Below are 20,103 nucleotides of genomic sequence, written 5' to 3'. Positions count from 1 at the left end.
CACTTCTTTTTAACTCCACACTGATCTGGCTTGGAGAGGCAGCCCCTGTGAGTGGTTGGTATCTGGTGGTTAATAGATGATCCCTGTCATGTTCCCAGTGGGAAAGTGTCTGCATGCCAAAAGCAGTATTCCAAATTCCACCTTGTTCTTGTACATGTAATTATTCTGCCATAAGCAGTGCAACAGCTGTCAGCCTCATGAACAGGCAGCCCCAGGGGCCTGAGGGAAATGTTCCTCCCACCTGGAGAACAGAACACCTTCCTCTTCCCAGGGCTGCTGCAGGGACACCCCAAAACACTGCAAGGCTGTGCTAAGACCCCTTAAAATCTGCTTGATCGCCTTTTTCCTTTCCCAGAATGAGTTCAAACACCCCATCATTGGCTCTCTTTTTTACAGATCAAATTTCCAGACATTTAAACTTTTCATGCCTACAAGAAACCTCTTCCCATAAGTCTGCAACCAATGCATACCAAAACGAAACAGGAAGAAACATATTTGTGTATGAACCCAAGGGTTCAATTTTTACATGCTGGGCTTTAGTGAAAGTTATTCTTTTTTTTGCAAGGAAAAAGCAGACTCTGCTTTGCTCTCTACACAGCAAAGCCTGACTGACCTCCTGCCTTCTGCTCCTGAGCCTCTCTGATCAGCAGCTGCTGGCTGCTCATTCCCACCCTTGCTCTACAGAGGATTTTACATAGTTAATTGTCCTTCTCATCTCTAACTCTGAAAATTTTTAACTTTAGGTAAGTGACTGCCAAAAGCATCACCTAAGTGCACAGCCATTGTTCCCCAGGCTGCTTTCTGAGATCTCTCATCTCTGACCGTTGTTGAGTTTCCTGTTTGTTCTTCCTGACACCTCCTTGGAATCCAACCCCCTTTATTCAGAGATAATAATGTGAAACACAGAAAGTGGAATACAAGCAGGCCAAAACCCCCTAGTCATCTTATCTTTACTTTCCATAAATGTTCATCAGGACTAAATTCACATATGTAAATGATGCTGTGTTTAGAGAAGGAACAAATAGAATAGAAGAGGCAGAAAGGAAGGTGGGTACACAGATCTTTCACCTCCTGGTACTTCAGAGGGAACTCCTCTGCAGCTGCTCCAGAGCAGGACACCCAGGGAGGGACAAAGGCACAAATTTGGGGCCTTTTTTCAAATGAGAGACCTCCAGGCCCCAGACAGACTGTGGTTAACCAAGAGCATTAAATCAACTTTTGCACAAGGTGCCATACTTACACTGTCATTGCTTCCTTTGTTGTCCTCATATTTTGTCTCTATATGAATGGAGAATTTAGGCAAAAACGAACACTGCAACAAAAGAAAAATATGTTTAACACAAGAAATGTGCCTTGCTTCATCAGCTGACACATTCAGATCCCTTTTGGTATCACTTTTCTTATTTTTTTCAGATTACTTCAAGAAAAAATGTTCCCAGAATGTAAACCTGAAAGGTTTGATGATTCTGGAGGGATCCAGAGATTCTATCTAAAAGCTGAAAATTATAATGAAGATATAAATAAATCTGTATAAGCAGTCTGGAATAATTAGATGCAATGGTTTTCATGCTCACTATGCCCAAGAGTATGACTGTCCTGAATGTCTTGTTAGAAATTCAATTCACTGAGATCTTGAGAGCAACTGGATACCCCTCATTATAGACCAGTCCATCCCCATATAGGAAAACCCAAGGACACTTCACCAGATGCAGGTCCTGACCAAACAGACAGCAATGCCTTCATATGTGAGGGCTTGTTCTTAATTTTTGGAGAAATGAGTTTTAGCATAATTTCCTATTAATGAAATTAATATGGAATTCATGGATTATGAACCCCTGTGAAAATTCATTTTTACTAAATCCAAATAAATCTTTAAAAAGAAAAAAGAAGAATACACCAATGTTTTCCTGTTAAAGATTAACATTCTGTATTTACATGGGGATAAATTTATTTTTCTGAGGATTGCTTAGCTTAGTTGGCTTAGGAAGGCTAGAGTTTATATTACTAGGCAACATAATCCCATCATAATAAATATTTCAAATATATTTTATTTATCATTTCACAGTTCCTTCAAAGCAACTTTTCAGACAGCAGATAGAACAGCTGTCTAACCAGCTCTGAATGACACCAGTTCAGCATCTTCCCTGTTAGTCACCGAGGCTTTCCCTGCATTTCCTTGTGTGATGCATCACTAATCCCCTGTGGCAAATGACTCCTCCAAGGGCTGTGCATCCAGGTTACACAAGGAGAGTTTGGACACCTCAGTGCTCACACTGCTGCTGGTCCAAGTCCAGGCTTGAAAACATTCAGAGTTCCTCAAGGGAGGGGCTGGTGAGTAAGGGAGAGGGGGTTTAGGAGCCAGGTGTAGGGCAACACCTGAAATCTCACTGGGAATCACCCAACAAGTCATTGTTCAGTCTTCTTCTGATCACAGGATATCCATTATCAATATGCACATCTAGAATCAATCCTTGTTGAAAAAACAAGTGAGCAGATTCCTCAAAATAAGGTTCTGGTGCCATGGAAGGCAAAACCCCCTTCATGCTGTTGATCTGATGCACAGGTGCAGTTTCAGAGGGAATTATGAATAAAAGCAAATGTCAGATTTCCCTTTGACCTTGGTATTAAAGAAATGCCTGCTATTTTCAATCACTGTCAGGAGGTTGCCAGCAATGAGTCAGGTCATGACACTGAAATGTCACCGTTCCATGTCCTGAACGTGAGGCTGCACTGGAGCAGCTCAACAAGACCCTGCTTGAGTCTGGCTGGTGATTGATTCCTCTGACCCAGAATCTAAACTCTAATTAAAACAAGAGATCCTCTAACCTTGTATTTCAAAAAGAAGCATTAAGAAAAGACCAAGGTTCCTTAGACTAGCAGAGAATGGTGCCATTTACCTCAAGCCACCTCATTAGAGAGCCACTTTCTGTAAAGCCACCCACAGGCAGCCTCCCTGTGTGCTTAGCATGAAGGAGAGAACTGTAACAACCTAATTTGAGATTATAAATGGCAACATGGGTTTACCCCAAATGAAAATTCAAATCCACCAGAAGTTCTCCACCGCAAAAATCCCTCTCAGAACTCAACTGGCTGGCAACCACTGCTCCAGCAGCTGTGGGGGGTCTCGCTGCCTTACAGGAACACTTAGCAGGGTCCAAATTTTTGAACATTTCACAGAATGTGTCTCATGATTCATCAGCTGCACTCTGACTAATTGGCAGAGGGCTCTGGCAGAACCAGAAAACTGTTTATGCATCATTCAAAAGACTATTATTCATCGTGCACAAAGTTGGGTTTTTCCCCTCAAGTGGCGGCGTATTTACTTAACTGGGGATTAAAATTGTTATGCAACAGTCAGAAACAAACTGGGGAGTGAATAGCAGGTAATAAACCTTTTAGGAGATTCTTATTTTCTTCTGAGCACCACTCCCTTTGTGCTCTGCCTCCTCTGGGGCCCGTGTTCTTCCAGCACTGACCTGGAGGCGATCGATCTGAGCACACACAGGAGTGCACAGGGCACTGTTTCCAGCTCTCCATTTCACTGCCTCTACAGCCTGCAAGGGCCCTCTTGGGAATGAAATAGTGGCAAGTTCAATCTTTAACTTGAAATTAAACCTAAGTTCTACAGAATAATTCAAAATCTTCAGTCACAGTGTCTTCAATGATACGGTGTCTTTGTGAAAAGCTCTCAAAGGAGGCATCTCCAGGTATTGTCACCTCCAGATTTTTTAAATGTCTTATCAAGTCCTTTAAAAATTTTTATACCCTAGCACACCTGTGACACTCAAAAGACAAATAAGGGGAATATTCAGGTTTTTTTTTTTGTTCTCCTAAACTTTCTATATTTGGCACCTCAATTTTGGAAGAACCAGGAGAGATTTAAGGCTCAAGGGAGCACCAGTGCAATAACAGGAGAGTGAACCAGTAATTACCAGTGTGAGCAGGGGCATTTCCATGTTAGAATGAAGGGAATGAAAGCAGCATATGGAAAGCACAGCCCCCAGTCGTGTTTGCAATTCCCTACATATAACCTCTTGAAAAACGCAGGGCCTATTTTTAGCACCATGATTGATTAGCGTTGCCATAGCAATAAGCAACACTTACAAGAGCAGGGCAGAACCGAAGTGTGCCAAAACACTTGGCAAAGTCTTAAAGAGACAGTCAAACACATGCAGGGTGTGACAATCATTGAATGCAGAGGGCTGTCAGATTCACCTCGGTGCAGTAATTACACCTGAGGTGGCTGTGGGAATTACTGCAGTTCTCAGCAAATATCTTGGTCTGGGAGAGGCTTCTTCACCCTCTGGAACCTGCTTTGTGTGAGCAATGCCAGTTCATCACTGCTGTTGCAGCTGGTTTCATTTTCCATGTGGATTCTGCCTGCAGAATGTTCAAAGACTTGCTAGAGACCTCATCCTTGCTCTTCACCTCTCCTGTTCCTTGTGAATATTAATCCACAATCCTTGGCAGTCATTTCTGCACAGTAAAAATTAATCCCACTTTTTTTTTTTTTTTAAGCAGCAGAAGCATATTTCCCTAAATCTTAACATAAAAGCCCAGCAAGGCAGACATTTCATGCAAATGTTCTCTCTCATCTTCCACCACTTCTCAGACTGATGATTTTTTTATATGGTCACATATGCATTATTTTGACAACACAGGTGGAACTGGATTTTTAGAGAGTGATCTCCACAGAGCCTAAAGACAAAGAACAAAGTGACTGCTACAATGAGGTGAGAGTGTTAAGCAAATGAAATCTTTTCCATAGGGTAACTCCCATATATCACATCCTTTAAATTCAAAATTTTTGGGCACTGTTTTGCTACTCAGGGGATAACAACAGCATTTCTTTATTGAAGATCAAGAACCTGGGAAAGAGGAGTCCCAACTTTGTTGTAAGCGACAAAGGGGATGTGGAATTGTGGGGTGATAGAAGGTGGAATATCCAATGTTTTTTGGAAAATGGACAATGGGGAGTTATTGACTCCCCTCAGATTGCTGCAGACAGAGCTGCTGTGTGATCAGGTCACCAGGCACACACCAGCATCAATCAGGGTGACAAGGCTGGAGGAGAATAGACGGAAAGGGCTGGGCAGGGTGATGGCATTTGGAAGATGTGACTCAGTGAGAGGGAGGAGAATTTGGAACGCAAGATAAGCACAGGAAGGTGGCAAACAGCAAACAAAAGTGCTGTTGAGTGGAAAGGAAAAGAACAATGCAAAAACAGGGCATAAAAATAAACAAGGGAGCAAAACTCTCATAAACAAGGCAAGGAAGAAAACCAGTTTGTATTGTGTACAATAACCTGGAGATGGAACGATGAGTAACAAGTTGCCTCCAACTGCTATAAAATTCTTATCTCTGCCTTTGCCTTCCCTCAGGATCTTTTTCTTTGATACATGGGAACAGTAACCTGCTTATTGAAGAAGAAATGAAGTGAAAAGCAGCGTGCACAAGTGGAAATGACAGTCCCATCTATCAGAGAGGGGGCTGGATTGCTTTGGAATAAGGCAGTGCTGGAAAAAGGGGAATTCTCCCAAGCACTGTGAGTTACTCGTTTCAGTGGGATTAAGCTATTAAATGAGAATACAGGTTTGCAGCTCTCTAAAAAATGTATTATTTTTTTCTTATAAATACTACAGAGGTCCTTCCTTTTGCTGGAACCTCTACTAAGGAAAATAAATCTGTGTTTTCCCAGGACAAAGGCATCAGTGAGCCTGTTTTCTGAGCTGGGGGATGCTGGTAGTAACTTTGCATTAGGCTCTAATCCTGCAGTATGGATTCTTTGTACTGCATTTTTGATGCAGACTCTTCAAATCCTCAGGCTGCAGCAAAGTTTCAGCCCTGAAGAGTGAGGGGTTAGATCCAAATTTCAAGGGCTGGTAAACAGATAAGGAGAACACAGGAAAAAACTCTACAGCAATGTTTATCTTTAACAACTGCTTTCCTTCTCAAGTCATCTCATTATAAAAATAACAATACAAAAACATTCCTTCCAGATAATTTACTTCATGGATAAACCAGCAGCTAAGTGAAGCACAAAACATGCCTGTTCTCAAAAGTAATCAGAAACCAGCAGGTCAGTAATGGACCATTTAGCAACTCTCACTCTGGGGCCTTGACACATACCAGATGACATAATTTTATTTTCCTCAGTCATTTGCTGTAGAAGAATAAATGTCATTGTGATAAATCATCAAAGGAATTGCTGTCTCCTGCTTTCTGTTCCATAACTGATTTTCATAATATTCTGGGTTTATATTCTATTCATCAGGATGTTTGGGACATTGGCAAGTTGAGGGAATGCTCCTCCTCCTTGTACAAAGCAAACAATGCCATTTTAATGTTTGTTTTGTCTATATAATTGTGAAACTAACAATTGTCCATAAATTATGCATTAAAAAATTATCCAGCTGTTTTTAAATTTCAGCCCCAGAACTGAAATATTGCTAACACCACCAAAGCCATTGAGGGCAGGAAAATCTGTTTGAACTGATTCCTGGTAAACACTTGAACTGCACCTTCAAATCCAGAAGAGTTTGCTTAAATTCTCTTTGTATTTTTCCTAACCACTTTCTACTCCAGCTTGAGAGCTAAACTTTGGCTCATTTTCAGTGTTCTTCAATCACATGAAGATTTTGTACCATGGTTTAGTCACCAAACATGATCTGATTGTTTGTTTGCTTGAGGCTCCTCTCTTTTTTTGTCCAGAATCTCCACTGTCACTTGTGCAGGTCAAATGGATATTTGCTCTGTGCTGTTTATTTTTTAACAATATCCCAATGCAGGTAAATAAACTTAGTTCTATGCAATTCTTCTTCGTTTGGTTTGCAGTAGACACAAATTTGCTTTCTAGTTAATTATTTCTAATCTTGCTGGGCAACCTCAGAAATAAAAATAACAAAGCCTCCTGAAAGTTCAGTTGTTCTTGCCACTGTGAACAGCATAAATATTTTCCACTAAAGATACATATTTGCAAAGGCTGTGATAAGCTGGCACACAAGGGGTTGTTGAGAGCTGCAAGGCATCTTGTGTCCATCCTCCAAGGGAAAAAGGCCCCAGGCCCTGACTAGCAAAGGAATTCTTCCCCAAGGCAGCAGCCACCAGCACCCATTGCCCAGGAGCTGGTGTGGCTGGGCGGGAGGAACCTGACCACACCCAGGTCCTGGGATTGTTTATGGAGTGGAATCCAGTGGAGTTACCCTATAGGGCTGCATTTCACAGGTTTGTTGTCTTAACATCAACCTAATCACAAAATAAATGGATTTGTAGATAAAACTTCAACATGTATTTTAGCAAAATACCTTGTCAGGTTTCTAATGACAAGATCAAAACCAAAGCAGCTGCAGTGCCTATCTTGAAGACACTTTCTCACATACAGGTCTGAAGTAACATCCCAACCACCCAAACTTTGAACTTTACAGGAATATCTTATTCCCTAAATAGTACCCCCAAATTGGATGATTTCCTTTGGCTCCAGCTTTGACAGTATTTTTTGACTTCCTCCTCCCTCTCCATGTCAGCAGGAAGCTTTCAAGGACTAGCTCCAGCTCTGATACAGCATTTCTTGGGACAGCCCCCATGTGTCACCTTCCTGAGAGGAAATCTTTTGTATGGCAGCTTGAACCAGGTGCATTTGCAAATGCTCTCCTGACGTGACCCTACAGCGCAAATTGCACCTCACAAAAGCATCACTTGTGCAATGGTTCTGTTAAACTCATTATCTCAAGTGTGGCTTTTGTTTTACATGTTGTTAACATGGCTGTCAATACCCAGTAGCAGATGTGGTGTTTGCTGCCAGATTTAGGGGGTTGCTGTGTAACAAATACCATTGCTTCAAGCAGATGCCACCATAACTGGATCCAGATTACAGAGGACTAACATCATGACAGTGTAATTTCCATTCCTGTTTTCATGCATCCAATTGCTCTTGGCTTTTTATACAACCACGGCACAGTACAATATTCTGAAAATTATTTTTCAATGCCTGATGAGCATTTTTTCTTAGGTGTCCTAATTTCAGGTCTTTAAGAAGGTTGTATTTATGAATTCCATAATATTCACAGGAGAATCAGATTGATGAAATTATTCCTTACTGCATTTCTAAATGCCAGAGTATGGGTTTGAATGCTATTTCTCAACAGCTTACATATTTTGCAACTGAAAAACCTTAAGACTGTCAGTAAGGTTCAGTGTGCTGTTCACATCCTCTTCCAAAGCACTAACACACACTGAAATAACATGCTGAGCCTTTAAGGTCCTTCTCTTTATTTAGAGTGGAGTTTACAAGGTTAATAAGGTGTGAACATACCACAGAGCAGTACGTACTTGACTCGATAAGATTATGCTTTATTTATCCAATTATTGGCCTGCCTTTAGAATGAGTTTTCCTTGAAATGAGGCTCAATTTGACTCTCACCATTTCCCACAGACCCTTCAGAAATAATTTATGATCTTTAAGAAAAGAGTTTGCAAGCTATCTTACATATTTTGGGCGATGTCTGTGGGCTTATTCATTCTTTCTTTCAGAATTCTCTAATGAATACAGAAGATCAAATTTAGAGAAATATTCCAGACAAGGATAGCAATTATTCCCAGTGGTATGTTTAACATTTTTGTTCTAGATTCAACAGTTGGAGGCAAAAGCACTGTCTGTTTTCCATGAAGATAAATTCATACCCTATCAGCTCCATTAATACATATTTTTGATTTTTGTCTGAAGTACAGTTTCCCTTATGTCCTCCCAGTACTTCTAGTTCTGTTTCCTTGCTCCATGGTAATCAGTCCCCAGCTCCCCTAGGCAGCTTCAGTGTCACTTAGTGATTGTTTTGCCTACCTTCCAAATTTCTGGACTGATTTAATTTTTCTTTATATGTCTCTTCAACACTTCTGCTGATGCTCTGGAACATTTCTGTAGCTGTACCGTCCTCCAGCCTGCACCAGGTGTTGTTTCACCAGCTCAGACAGAAATCACCTCCTGATTCAGATTCTCTAAGTACAGCACTGCTGTTTGGCTTTAATAATGTATTGCATTTCAAATTTAGACACATATTTCTGTCTGCCACCACCCTTTGCATCATCCCCACTTGTCTCTCTCAGTTAAAGAAAAAAAAAATCACATTAAAAGATTCAAATTTACTTTCAGTTAAAGAAAAAATTTACCATGGAGAGATATCAGTTCAACACAGCAAACGTCAACTTCCCAGCCTAAAACTAAATGAGCTATCAAAGGTAAACCTTAATTAATGTGAACTCTGACAGACCCTACCAAAAGTCTCCTCTGGCAAAACCAGCTGAGAATCTGTCCCTGATCACTGCTGTCCATTCTGGAACATTTAAAATCAAATGAATATTCTAATTACCTGTAGCACATATTGGAGAGCAGTTTGTTGCTTTGGGTTCCCAAACCTGGCTATCACAGTTGCAACTCTTGGTCTCTAGTTTTCAGATCAGAGCCTTTAAATCCCTTTATTTTTTTTTCTTTTCATCACACTAATTTTTTTTTTCCACTTTGTGCTTTATGAGCGTTTAAAAAATCTGCACAAACATTTTGAACACTGCAGAATTAAAACGAAACATCTGCATGATGTTTTACCTGCAGTCAGAAGTTCAAGCTAAATCAAAGGAGGAGTTTCTGAAAGGTTCCTTCACCTGGAACCTCCTGACCTTCCAAAGGCTGCTGGAAACTTACTGCTATTATTGAGGCCAGCATATTTAAACAATTTTTCTCATGATTTATGTGCTATATTTTGCCTTAGCTAGGCGAGAGGGAATAGATGATTTTTCTGGGCACTGTGCCCAGATTATCTTTAATTTTGTCTACAGATTGTACAGTTTCCCAGATACTATACCAGAGATGAGCATTTTATAAGTTAATAAACCAATAAATAAAATCTGTTCTCATGTCTCCATGTAACAACTGGAACCTTAAAAGCCTCACCCTTTTTAACAGAAGGTTCTCTCCTAGAGTCAGTAAGTAAAAACATATCAAATTATTTTGAAGTGATAAAGAAAAAGAATTTATAGGATCCCCTTAGAATAACTTCAAATTTCCCTTTAAATTGCTTAAACTATAAGTAATAAATATAAACTATAAACTATAAATAACTAAAATAAGGTTTCACTATTGAATGCATAATAAATAAGTTATATTAAGAAGGGATCTGATTGGATTTTACTATTATATTTTACATCAATTTTCTATTTTTGGAATAAAAAGAGGAAGAAGAACTTACTGTGTATTCTGATTTCCAGTTGTCCGTTTGTAAAAAAAAAGAAAGAAGAGAGAAAAGAAAAAAAGAGAAACATGAAATAAAACAATGATGCAAGATCCTTACAGTAAACACTCATTAATAATAAAAATGATTGTGTCAGATAGTCTACAAATTTATATTTGACTTAAGTCTAAGGGACAATAAAGGACACAAGTCAGACAGAATCCAAGCACCTGATGTTTTCTTTGCAAATAAGAAATTGCATAGACACAACACTCCAGTTTTTACCTATCCTTAATTTATAATATTCATTTCTTGATACCAGTAAATATACAGTGAAAAATATATCTAGTTCAAGGGGAGATGTTAAAGAGACTTGGTGCTTGTAGCTCAATATATAACTTGGAGCTTCTGAAGATAAGCTAAACTATCCTCAAACCACAAAGCAGCAACCATTTCTGCCACATTCCTTACCTGTGATTGTGTAAGGATAATAATTCCAGGCCTTCTCTGTAACATAAAATATTTTGGGAACAACTGCTCTAGCCCAGCTAGGCAGCTTGCTGAAAGTAAAAAGAAAATATAAAATTAGAATATCTTATGACTTATGACTTATGTTATTAGAATATATTATGACTTAGAATATACTATGACTATTTCTATGTGTATTGTAGAAATAAAGATCCTTCCAAACACGCCCATCATTTGTGAGGTGTTTGAGGGAAGAAGCAACACCCAAACTTCTCAGGAGAATTTTCATTTTCTGCCTCAGCTGTGCTCCCCTCTCAGAGGGAGCAGATCAGGGTCAGAGCAGCAGCCTTGGAGTGGGCTGAACCCGGCTGCTCATTTTGGGAATTCACGGCCTGGGACCTTTGGCCACCTCAACAGGTGAGGCCGAACAAGGTGTCCCGGTGGCACCGTGTGCTCAGCCACAGGGAGGCACTCTCCAACAAGAGGTCAGGAGGAAATGTGGCATTTCAGTCCACTTCGATCCTGAATCCATTATTTCCTCTTACAGATTGTTTTTTCTTTCTTTATGTTCTCTGTCAGCACCAAAACCCTCGTGCTCAGCTCACCTGGCACGCAGCTGTTCCCACACTACCAACAGCAATTCCTGAGTAGGAAGCTTTTATATTAAAATTAACAGATCACTCAAAACACCTCGTGAGGCTGGTAGGCAGCATTAGTCCCCTTTTGCTGATGGGAAGAGTAAATAACAAAAGTGAAGGGAATTAATGGAACTGACATTAGAGCTCAGAGCTCATTCTGTCAAGAAAACTCACCAGTGCAGTGGTGCAAAGGCAGCAGAACCAGAAATCAAAGACACAGATACACCACTGGAAGGGATCATTAAAGGGGAATTGAATAATACTATGGAAGGGTGGCAGCATTTTTTTACCCAGCTCTTGGATCTCTCATTTCCAGCACTCTGGTCACAGAGAGTACAAAAACTGATGAAAAAAGAAATATTCAAAAAGGCAAGTTCACTCTAATTCATCTTTCAACCCTCTCTTAATGACTTCAGTTATAAGCACTGAGGCTGCCAGGAACAAAAGATGCAGAACTAGTTATTCCAAGGACAGCAGCCCTTGGACACCACAAACATCCCTGTGCTTGGGGAACTCAGTTCAAATGGTGCTGGTCTGGCAAAACATTGAGCAGAGCACCCAGGCCAAGACTGAATCTGTGCTGAACTGCAGGAGATGCTTCCAAACCTCAGTTTCCCAAGTGTAAATGTTTGAAATAGTTCTGTTTAGATAACTGTGTGCAGGAAGTAAATTAACTTTCCATATTAGCAAAATTCTGAAGAAAATACATTTGGGATCATTAAGGCTTATTTAACCATGATCTGGCTACGTATAAATATTTTATTTGTCCAGAGGCAAAATGCAGATGTTAGTACATTATCTACAGATTCAAAGCCAAGTGCATTGACTTTTGCTCTTTGATGACATTACTCAAAACTGGATTATTTTCTTTACATAAACCTTTCTTGTGTACAGGCTTTTAAGCAGTATTTTACATCCTGCATAATAGACCTCCCTGTATCAGATCTTCTGTTTATTTTGTCAGCCTCTGTCAGTGTTTCCATGAATGTTTCCCTTACCCCTGCTAAACTTTGCTCTGATGCCTAAATTATAAATACCAGAGGATGCAGACTTTCAGCTTCTGAAAACATTGCTCCAGCAGGAGAGAAGAGGCAATAAACAATTCTAAATATAACTAAGGTTATACTGACACTAGAAAATATACATCTGCTCATTTTGCACTTTTTTTGGTTATTGTTTTTAGCATATTTGCCTGTCTACCTATCTTCATCAGTACGGAACATCCTGAAAAAAATAACTTTATGAGCAAAACACAGATTATACTCAGAATTGGTAGCAAGTCCCAGTCACAGAGACACATAAATTCTTCCAAGGTCCACTCCAAGAAAAGTAAATTTCTCTATTTCAGCAGCACAGGTATGAGGATCACATTAGCTTTTTTTTTTTTTTCCTTATTTCTTCTCCATCCAGATGAAGTTCAGCCACAAATTTCTTTGAGAGCTATCAGTTCAGATCAAAATAGAGCAAAGCAAAGTTTGTTAGGGCAGTGGACCCAGGAAGAAGAAAAGCTGAGGGACAGAACTGTGCTGGTGGAAGTTCCTCAGCAAGGCAGCAGAGGAGAAGTTTCCAGCACATCCTGTATGGGAGCACATCTCCTTGAGTGAAATCCTCCAGGGACATCCTGGCCTCCCAGCAAAATCCACAGCAGCCTGGAAACCTCCTGATCCTTTCCACAAAGCTACAACAGTACTGCAGTATCTGGTGGGATTGTGACACCACTGCCAGATTCAAATAAAAAATCTGGTGATGGAGGATTCAGAATTATCATTAAACTCAGTGAACCTGACTTCAAACATCCACCACAGCTTTAGGTAACTGTCCTGAGTTGTTGCAGGCACAAAGATCTGCTTTGTCAGTGTTTGTACCCATCTTTGGCTAAGAAATCCTGTGTTCCATTGCCTGCACTACCAGGAATCAAGTGCTTCTCAAATATGGTTTGTACATGGCTTCCATGTTCTTGTGGTCATTCTGAATTGCCCTGAAGTGACAATTCTGAATATGCTCTTCCATGCTTAAAGCCTTATTTTTAACATGCAGGAAAGAAATACCCAGAAACATTTAAAAAAACCCCACAACTTGTGGGAGCTCTACTATGGGAAAACATATATTGATTTTTCTAAAGTTCTGTATCTAGCCTGTGAGAGAACACTTACAATTACAATTATATCAAATGTTGGCAAGTTATATATTATTGAACTCTTTTGTGTCTGTGTGTGTGCAGCATCACTGGTGATTAAATTTGGCCTGAATTAAGGTTAGATATGTCAGGTTTGCAGTGCAGGAGGAACTTGTAATGTAGAAGAAATAGCCTCAGTGTTTGTATGCCCACTTCAAAAATGCTGCAGAGCATCAGTTTAATACAATGAAACAGGTCCAGGGGAAAAGAAGAACTTCAGGAAAAGCAGTGGTATCCAATTAAATCAGCAGTTGTAAAAATGGGAGCAGATTGTGCACTATATCTCATATTGCACAAATATATACATCTGAACATCTCCAGCCTGTGAGTGTGGAGACATTGATCCTCAGCAGCATCATTTCAGCACAGGAAGACAAACACTTCACTCTGAGAAATGATGGAACTTCAAGGAGAAAACCCCCAAATTTTCCACCATGTCTTTAAGCCTAATGATCCAGAAGGTTGACATTGTACAATGGTCATTCATAATATCAATTAACTTTGCTGAGGCAGAATACAGTCAGCAAAAATGCTGCCTTTGTGACATGATTATGAGTGAGAGAAACTTAAAGCTTTTTAAAGGTTCAGTTTTGTTTTTCTTGGAGGGTGGGTCTTTGCTGATTTTGTTGTTTAGTTTATTGGCTCCCCCTCCCCAACGATTTTGGAAAACAGAATGTCAAACAATTAAGTGTAAAAGAAAACAAAAGTTCTGACTTTCAGTATATCCTGAACTCTAAGTTATAATTCCTTCTCATGGAGAAGATGGTCTAGAAGGGACAACAGCCAATTCCTCTATTTCAAACCACTGATCTGTCCCAGCTCCCCATGGCTACCAGGAAGCAGCAGGTATTCATGGGAACATCTTATATTGAAAAGGAAAGGCTGTTGCCTGCATTCCTTGCAGATTTTTCTTACAGCCCATGCTGGGAGAGGGAGTTTTACTGCACTTGCCTGTTGAGATAGACTCGTTTTTCTGTTAGCTGCCCATTGCCATGGTTGGGATCCTCATAGGGCTCATTCTGCACCACTTCCACACCCTCCCCTCGGTCACTCTGCTCATGGCTGTGCTTGCTGATCATGTACAGCTGTCCAATTCTGTACTGCAAGGCAAAAAAAGAAAAAATAGGTTAGTTGTATGTTGCACATGTATTCAAAAGCCAGTCTTAGTCAATGATATACTACTATGTGTAAATAAAAGGTAGTTTGAAGTGAAAACCAGTATTTTTGGGGTCTTCCCATTAGCTTATCAAGTCCATGGTATCACTTGTGGAAAAATAACAAAATCTGTCTGCATACAAATGTAAAGAATTAGGCCAGTCCTCTATTATTAGACTTTGTAAGTATATTAGTTAAGAGTAAGTAAACAGTGAATAAAGTGCTTCCACATGCTGAAATGTAAAGGGATTTTAACCAGCAGGTGAACTCTAAAATGCTGTGGGACACAGGATTCTCCTGCCCTGCCAACACAATGGAGCCCTGCAATAAGATTTGGGGTAACTATGGCTGGTTCACAGAGACAGGAGCACCAGCTCTTAAGAAAAAACACATGTAGGCTCCAAGTCCTTTGAAAAAAAGAAGTTTGAGTCACTTGGCAATATTATTAAAATGCATTTAAGCACTTTAATGATAATTTTCCTATAGACTCTCAAGTAACTTAGGAAGCCAAACACTGTGAGGATTGGCCCAACTTTGCTATCACAGAAAAATAAATTGTTGCACTTGAGTTTTTCTCACTATGTCTTGTATCTGCATCAAGGCTTCTGCCTCCAAAGAAATCTAACAAAAATACATTGTTGAACTTTCATTAACCAAGGTTTTAGAGTAAAATTCTACTTTCCCAATCATATTCTAGTCTGAAATTTTATTCTCAAGTCCTTTGCATACTCTGGAACATACCAGGGTTCTTCCAACCCTGATAGGTGTTTGGACCTATCCAGTTTTCTTGATTGGAACCCTGTCTTCCTCAGAGCAATTTATTTAGGCATAGACATGCTAATCACTTCAATCACATCAATCCCCCCTCAAATACAAAGAACAACCTGTTAATTTAGAGAATGGCTGAGCTACCACACAAGCTGCCAAGTACCAGCTCAGCACAAACAAACAAAGGGCTTGTGACAGTCTGTCCTCAGAAAACTCGATGAGATTCTTGTGGTTATTGCATATTATAACAGCAATCCTATCACATACTTTAAAGAGCCCAAATCAAAAGAGCAATTAGCTCAGAAAAAACCCCAAACCATAACAAACCTTATTAGCAAGTGGCAACAAGACAGTCTTACTAAACAAAATGATAAGGAATAGGAGGATGGTTAGTAGTTCCTCAGTTTTGCATAATCCCAATTTTTCCCCAATTCTTGTATTAGTTCCTCCATTTTGCATAATCCCAATATTTTCCCCTACAGGAACAGGCCACAAGAAGTCAAGAGATTTGGAACTTGCATCTTGATTTAAGAGACTAAGTCCTAACATTGTTTTACTTGCTAATCCACTTCTCTACCTTTGTCTCTACTGAATCCTTTATCTCATCATATTTGAACATTTTGTCCTAATCTCAAAGGCTCTGAGATCTGCAGACCTCACACATAGCTTTTAACTAGATCCATGACAATTTGTTTTCTCTTTTTCTCTAACAAAAATGAATGTATTGGTGCACAGTGAAGGCAAAGTTTGTAGTACATTGGATTTGACCAATTAGTACAGTTTGAAAAAGAGTAAATTTCAGGCACACAAAGCTGTTCTTCAGGTCTGAAATCAAAGCAACACACTTAAAAGCTGAATACAAGCTGAGAAAAAATGCTTTGCCTTTAATTAGATATGTATCAATTAGACCACCTGGGAGCACAGACTTCCTGCCTGTAGAGTGATAAGGATGGCAGAAAAGAGGGAAGGTGATAAGGTCCTTATCTTCTAATGGAAAGGAAGAGGTCAGTAATTTGTATCCTGTGGAATATGAAAAGGTTAGATGATGAGTAGAGAGAGGAATTACAGTTTGACATAAGGTCAATATTTCGATCATGATCTCTATTGGGATTTGTGTTATCCCATAAAGTTATGAATTTTAGTTGCCATGGACACTTCCGGAAAGTGTTTCATAATTGCACATATCAATTTCCTATGTCCACGTAGTCCTTTGCAATTTTGCTCTCACTTTTAATGGTCAAATACAAACACCCCAGTTTCTGTTGGAAATGTTGCCTCAGACATATCAAGATAAATATACTTTCCCACTGACAACCAACTGTGGGGTGGTACTGATGCCTTCATTTGCTCCAGCATCATGGACCAGAGATACCCCCACAACACCACATTCTGTTAACAGTGGTTGTTATTCTTTCATGGACCCACCCCACCACAAAATGCTTGCGAGATACCAAATCCCAAAGACTGCAAATGAATCTGAGCAGAAGTTTAAGGGGGCTAAGCCTTGTGCCCACTCTGCAGATGAGGCTCACTGCTGTCAGAGCAACTGCCTTCCAGATGCTGAAGAGCCTAAGGGAAGGTTTTCCTCAGCTGAGGCTCAAAATCCCACATGCTCCAATCATGCCCACGATCTCACAGAAGGTATCCAGGCAGCCCAGCATGGTGCCTCCCATTTGGAAGACGCTGAAGGGAACAGAAGGCACCACTGCTGGACAGCTCTGCTGCAGGAACCCCACTGCTCCTCGCCTTCTGCACGATGACTTCCCAGAGCTGTGGATCTGACGCCAGTCCAGGAGAAATATCCACCTTCAAAGGCAGCTTGAATGGGGCCCTGAGCAGCCTGGTGCAGGCAGTGACATCCCTGCCCACAGCAGGGGTTGGGACAAGAGGAGCTCTGAGGTCCCTTCCAAGGCAGCCCATTCTGGGACCTTTCTTGAGGACTGAAGTGACCGGGCAGTCCTGCTGGAAAGCAGCTGCATTCAGCAAAGGAAACATATCTGTACAGGCACTTTAAAGTAGCTAACTTAGCACTCTGGTGTGCTATTCATTTGTTTCTACCTGCTGTACAAGATGTTAAAATCATTCTGGAGCAGAATGGAAAATGTTAACTTCCAAAATAATAATACTTTACTAAATCAGAGAGTGCACATCTATTATTTCAGATAAAATAGCTTTTTTTCAAGTGTATGTTTCTATTTACATGAATAAAATCCAAGGCAAAGATGTGCCTTTTAGAACTTGCTGGAATTTAAATGCCTGAATAAAAAGTCACAGCTTTTTCTTAGTTCCTATGGATATTGTGGAGAAATAGCACTTAAGAATCGTTTCACAACAGTAATTGATACACATTATTGTTGCAAGGGTAAACTGATGTGCCACTACTATTTATGTTGCTCTATCACAGCCTGAATTTCTGTGTTCTTAGCTGTAAGATAATTTTCCAAGACCATCTACTGCTTCAAGGAATTCAGTAAAATTTCACACAATGGCACCTGATATGAATTTGGATCTGGAGCAAAACTCTTTGTAAAATCTTCAGTTTAATAGGGGAAAATTTATTCAATATCAGAGCAAGAAATTCAATAAACAAATGCACAGAATGTGGAAAAGGAGCCCTGATGTTTCCCAAGCCCTAATGAGTGAGACTTTGTCTCGGTGGTGACTTGCCTGCTCCTTCAACAGGCAGATGGTGTTTGCTGTTGGGATTTAGTCACACAAGAAACAAGGTTCATGCTAGCAACAGCATAAGGATGGTCAATCTGATTTTGTTTAAAATTATGAGTGAGACCAGAAATATTTTTATCCCTTTAGGTAGGAGGGAAAAGAAAAAAAGAAAAAATGAAAAAAATTTTTAAAAGGGTCCACCCCACCCATCTTTCATTTGTAGAGCTCCCACCATCTCCAGCAGGAGCTGCACCAGAAATCTTCGTACAAACATGTCTGAATTTTTTCAGCCTGACTGCCTATTGCTCAGGTTTTGATTTAATGCAAGTCTCAGAGTACAAACTTTCAAACTTCAGGTGGAATATAAAAAATAAAACTCTCTCAAAGGAGAAATTATGCCAAAATGATCTTGTGTCTGAAATTTTCATATGACTCCTTGAAGTTCTTATCTGAATGCTCACAGAAAATGTAACAGATTTATCACTGTCTTCATCTTACATAATTCTCATATTCAAAAGAATGGTTGGACACTTTCATCTACATTTACTTGTCTGTAACTACACTAAACCATCAGGGATGGTGCTGCCATTTCAATTTATTCGATTTTTTGTTCTAAGCCTGTGGTGAGATCCCTTCCTGCAGAGAGGAGCTGCAGTCCAGAAGACACTGAGTGTCTTTTCTCCTGCTCAGGGTAATGATTGTTTGCTGAGCTGCATTTTGACAGTGGAAAGTATTTCTCAAGTTCATGCTAAAACACGCCAGTGGCTTCTAGTCCTGTTCTCAGAAAATTGCAAAGGTAAAACGGAAAAAAAGCAGTAACAACTAAAATGAAACAGCTCTGTCCTCCTGCACAGAGGCAGCTCTGAAGGTTCAACCCTGCCTCCACTGATGGCAATAGTTGTTTTGTCATTGGCCTCAATTTAGTTAAGATTTATTTCTAGCAGGAAAATACAATTAATCAGCTTCATTATCAGTTATATCAATCCAGCTACACTAAAACCAAGGGCATTGATTATGGCAAAAGAGTAGCAATTTTATTAAGGAATTCTGATTTATAGAATGCTGTCTCATTCACAGAAAACAATCCTAAAATTGATTGATACATTTATGATCTATTTTTAAGTCTTAGTCTTTGCAAGATGCTCTGTGTGCTCCTTGTGAATGTGTTCCAGGACTCAGTTTTAAATATTTTTTACTAAAAGTATTAATAGGAATATTATTTATCACTTTTCCACATTTTGAATTATTTAAAAGTATTGCTGATTATTTCTCAAAGGATCACCATGAGACAAACATGGTGATCCCCAGGTAAGTTACTTTTCAAACATGCACAGCCCATCACTCCCAGCAATCTCTTCCCAGCAGTTTTACAGAGGTCTTTTACTTCTGGAATAAACTGTTTGGAAATGTACTTGCTTGAGTAAATATCTTTGTTTAGGAGGGTACACTGAGGTTTCCTTTGTGTTTGTTTTGATGTTGAGGGCATTGTTTTCAGGTCCTGATCAAGACCTAAGCTCTACACTGCTATAGATAAGAAAAGCTTCCAGTTAGCCACTGAACACAGGCAAAGATAGTATTCACCTTATTTCATATTTGATTAATTGAAACAGAAATTAATACATCAACCTTAAAAAATATGTCTGTGGTAGAGCAGGGAATTTAGCCTCCACGATTCCAGCTCAGTGCTGTTACCACAAGACACACCTGTAATTTCTTCTTAATTCTTAATGATAATTACTTAAGGAGAAGTGGTTTCTCTAATCTCCCTCACTAACCATAAATCCTTCATGTTAGTATTATTAGACACCATTTCATCTGCAATGGGTGAATCCTGATTCCCTCACACGTGGACAATTACAGCCCTGGCTGATGGAGCTCTGAGGTTGTGCCCTCTGATCCCCAGACTCCTGCAGGTGATGATCCATGGCCATCAACAATAATTTCAGGAGCTCTTTTCCATGACACAAGCTCCAGCTTCCGACAAAGTGATTTGTTTGCCTTGTTATTAACATTCCTG

General features: G+C 39.8%; 1 protein-coding gene across 1 annotated transcript in view; it reads right to left on the bottom strand.

Moving 5' to 3' along the window:
* Positions 1–20,103, bottom strand: part of PITPNC1 (phosphatidylinositol transfer protein cytoplasmic 1) — a 74,730-nt gene that overhangs the window by 23,441 nt on the left and 31,186 nt on the right. The window contains exons 2-5 of the mRNA XM_059485604.1: positions 14,447–14,599; positions 10,689–10,773; positions 10,236–10,243; positions 1,241–1,312 (exon numbers count right to left, since the gene is read on the bottom strand). Of these exons, the coding sequence (XP_059341587.1) occupies positions 1,241–1,312; positions 10,236–10,243; positions 10,689–10,773; positions 14,447–14,599 (318 nt within the window). The remainder of the gene's footprint in view (positions 1–1,240; positions 1,313–10,235; positions 10,244–10,688; positions 10,774–14,446; positions 14,600–20,103) is intronic.

This window comes from Ammospiza nelsoni, chromosome 19 (assembly GCF_027579445.1).
Source record: "Ammospiza nelsoni isolate bAmmNel1 chromosome 19, bAmmNel1.pri, whole genome shotgun sequence".
NCBI lineage: Eukaryota > Metazoa > Chordata > Aves > Passeriformes > Passerellidae > Ammospiza > Ammospiza nelsoni.
The sequence above is the reverse complement of the archived record's forward strand: the minus strand, read 5'-3'. Positions and strand labels throughout refer to the sequence as shown.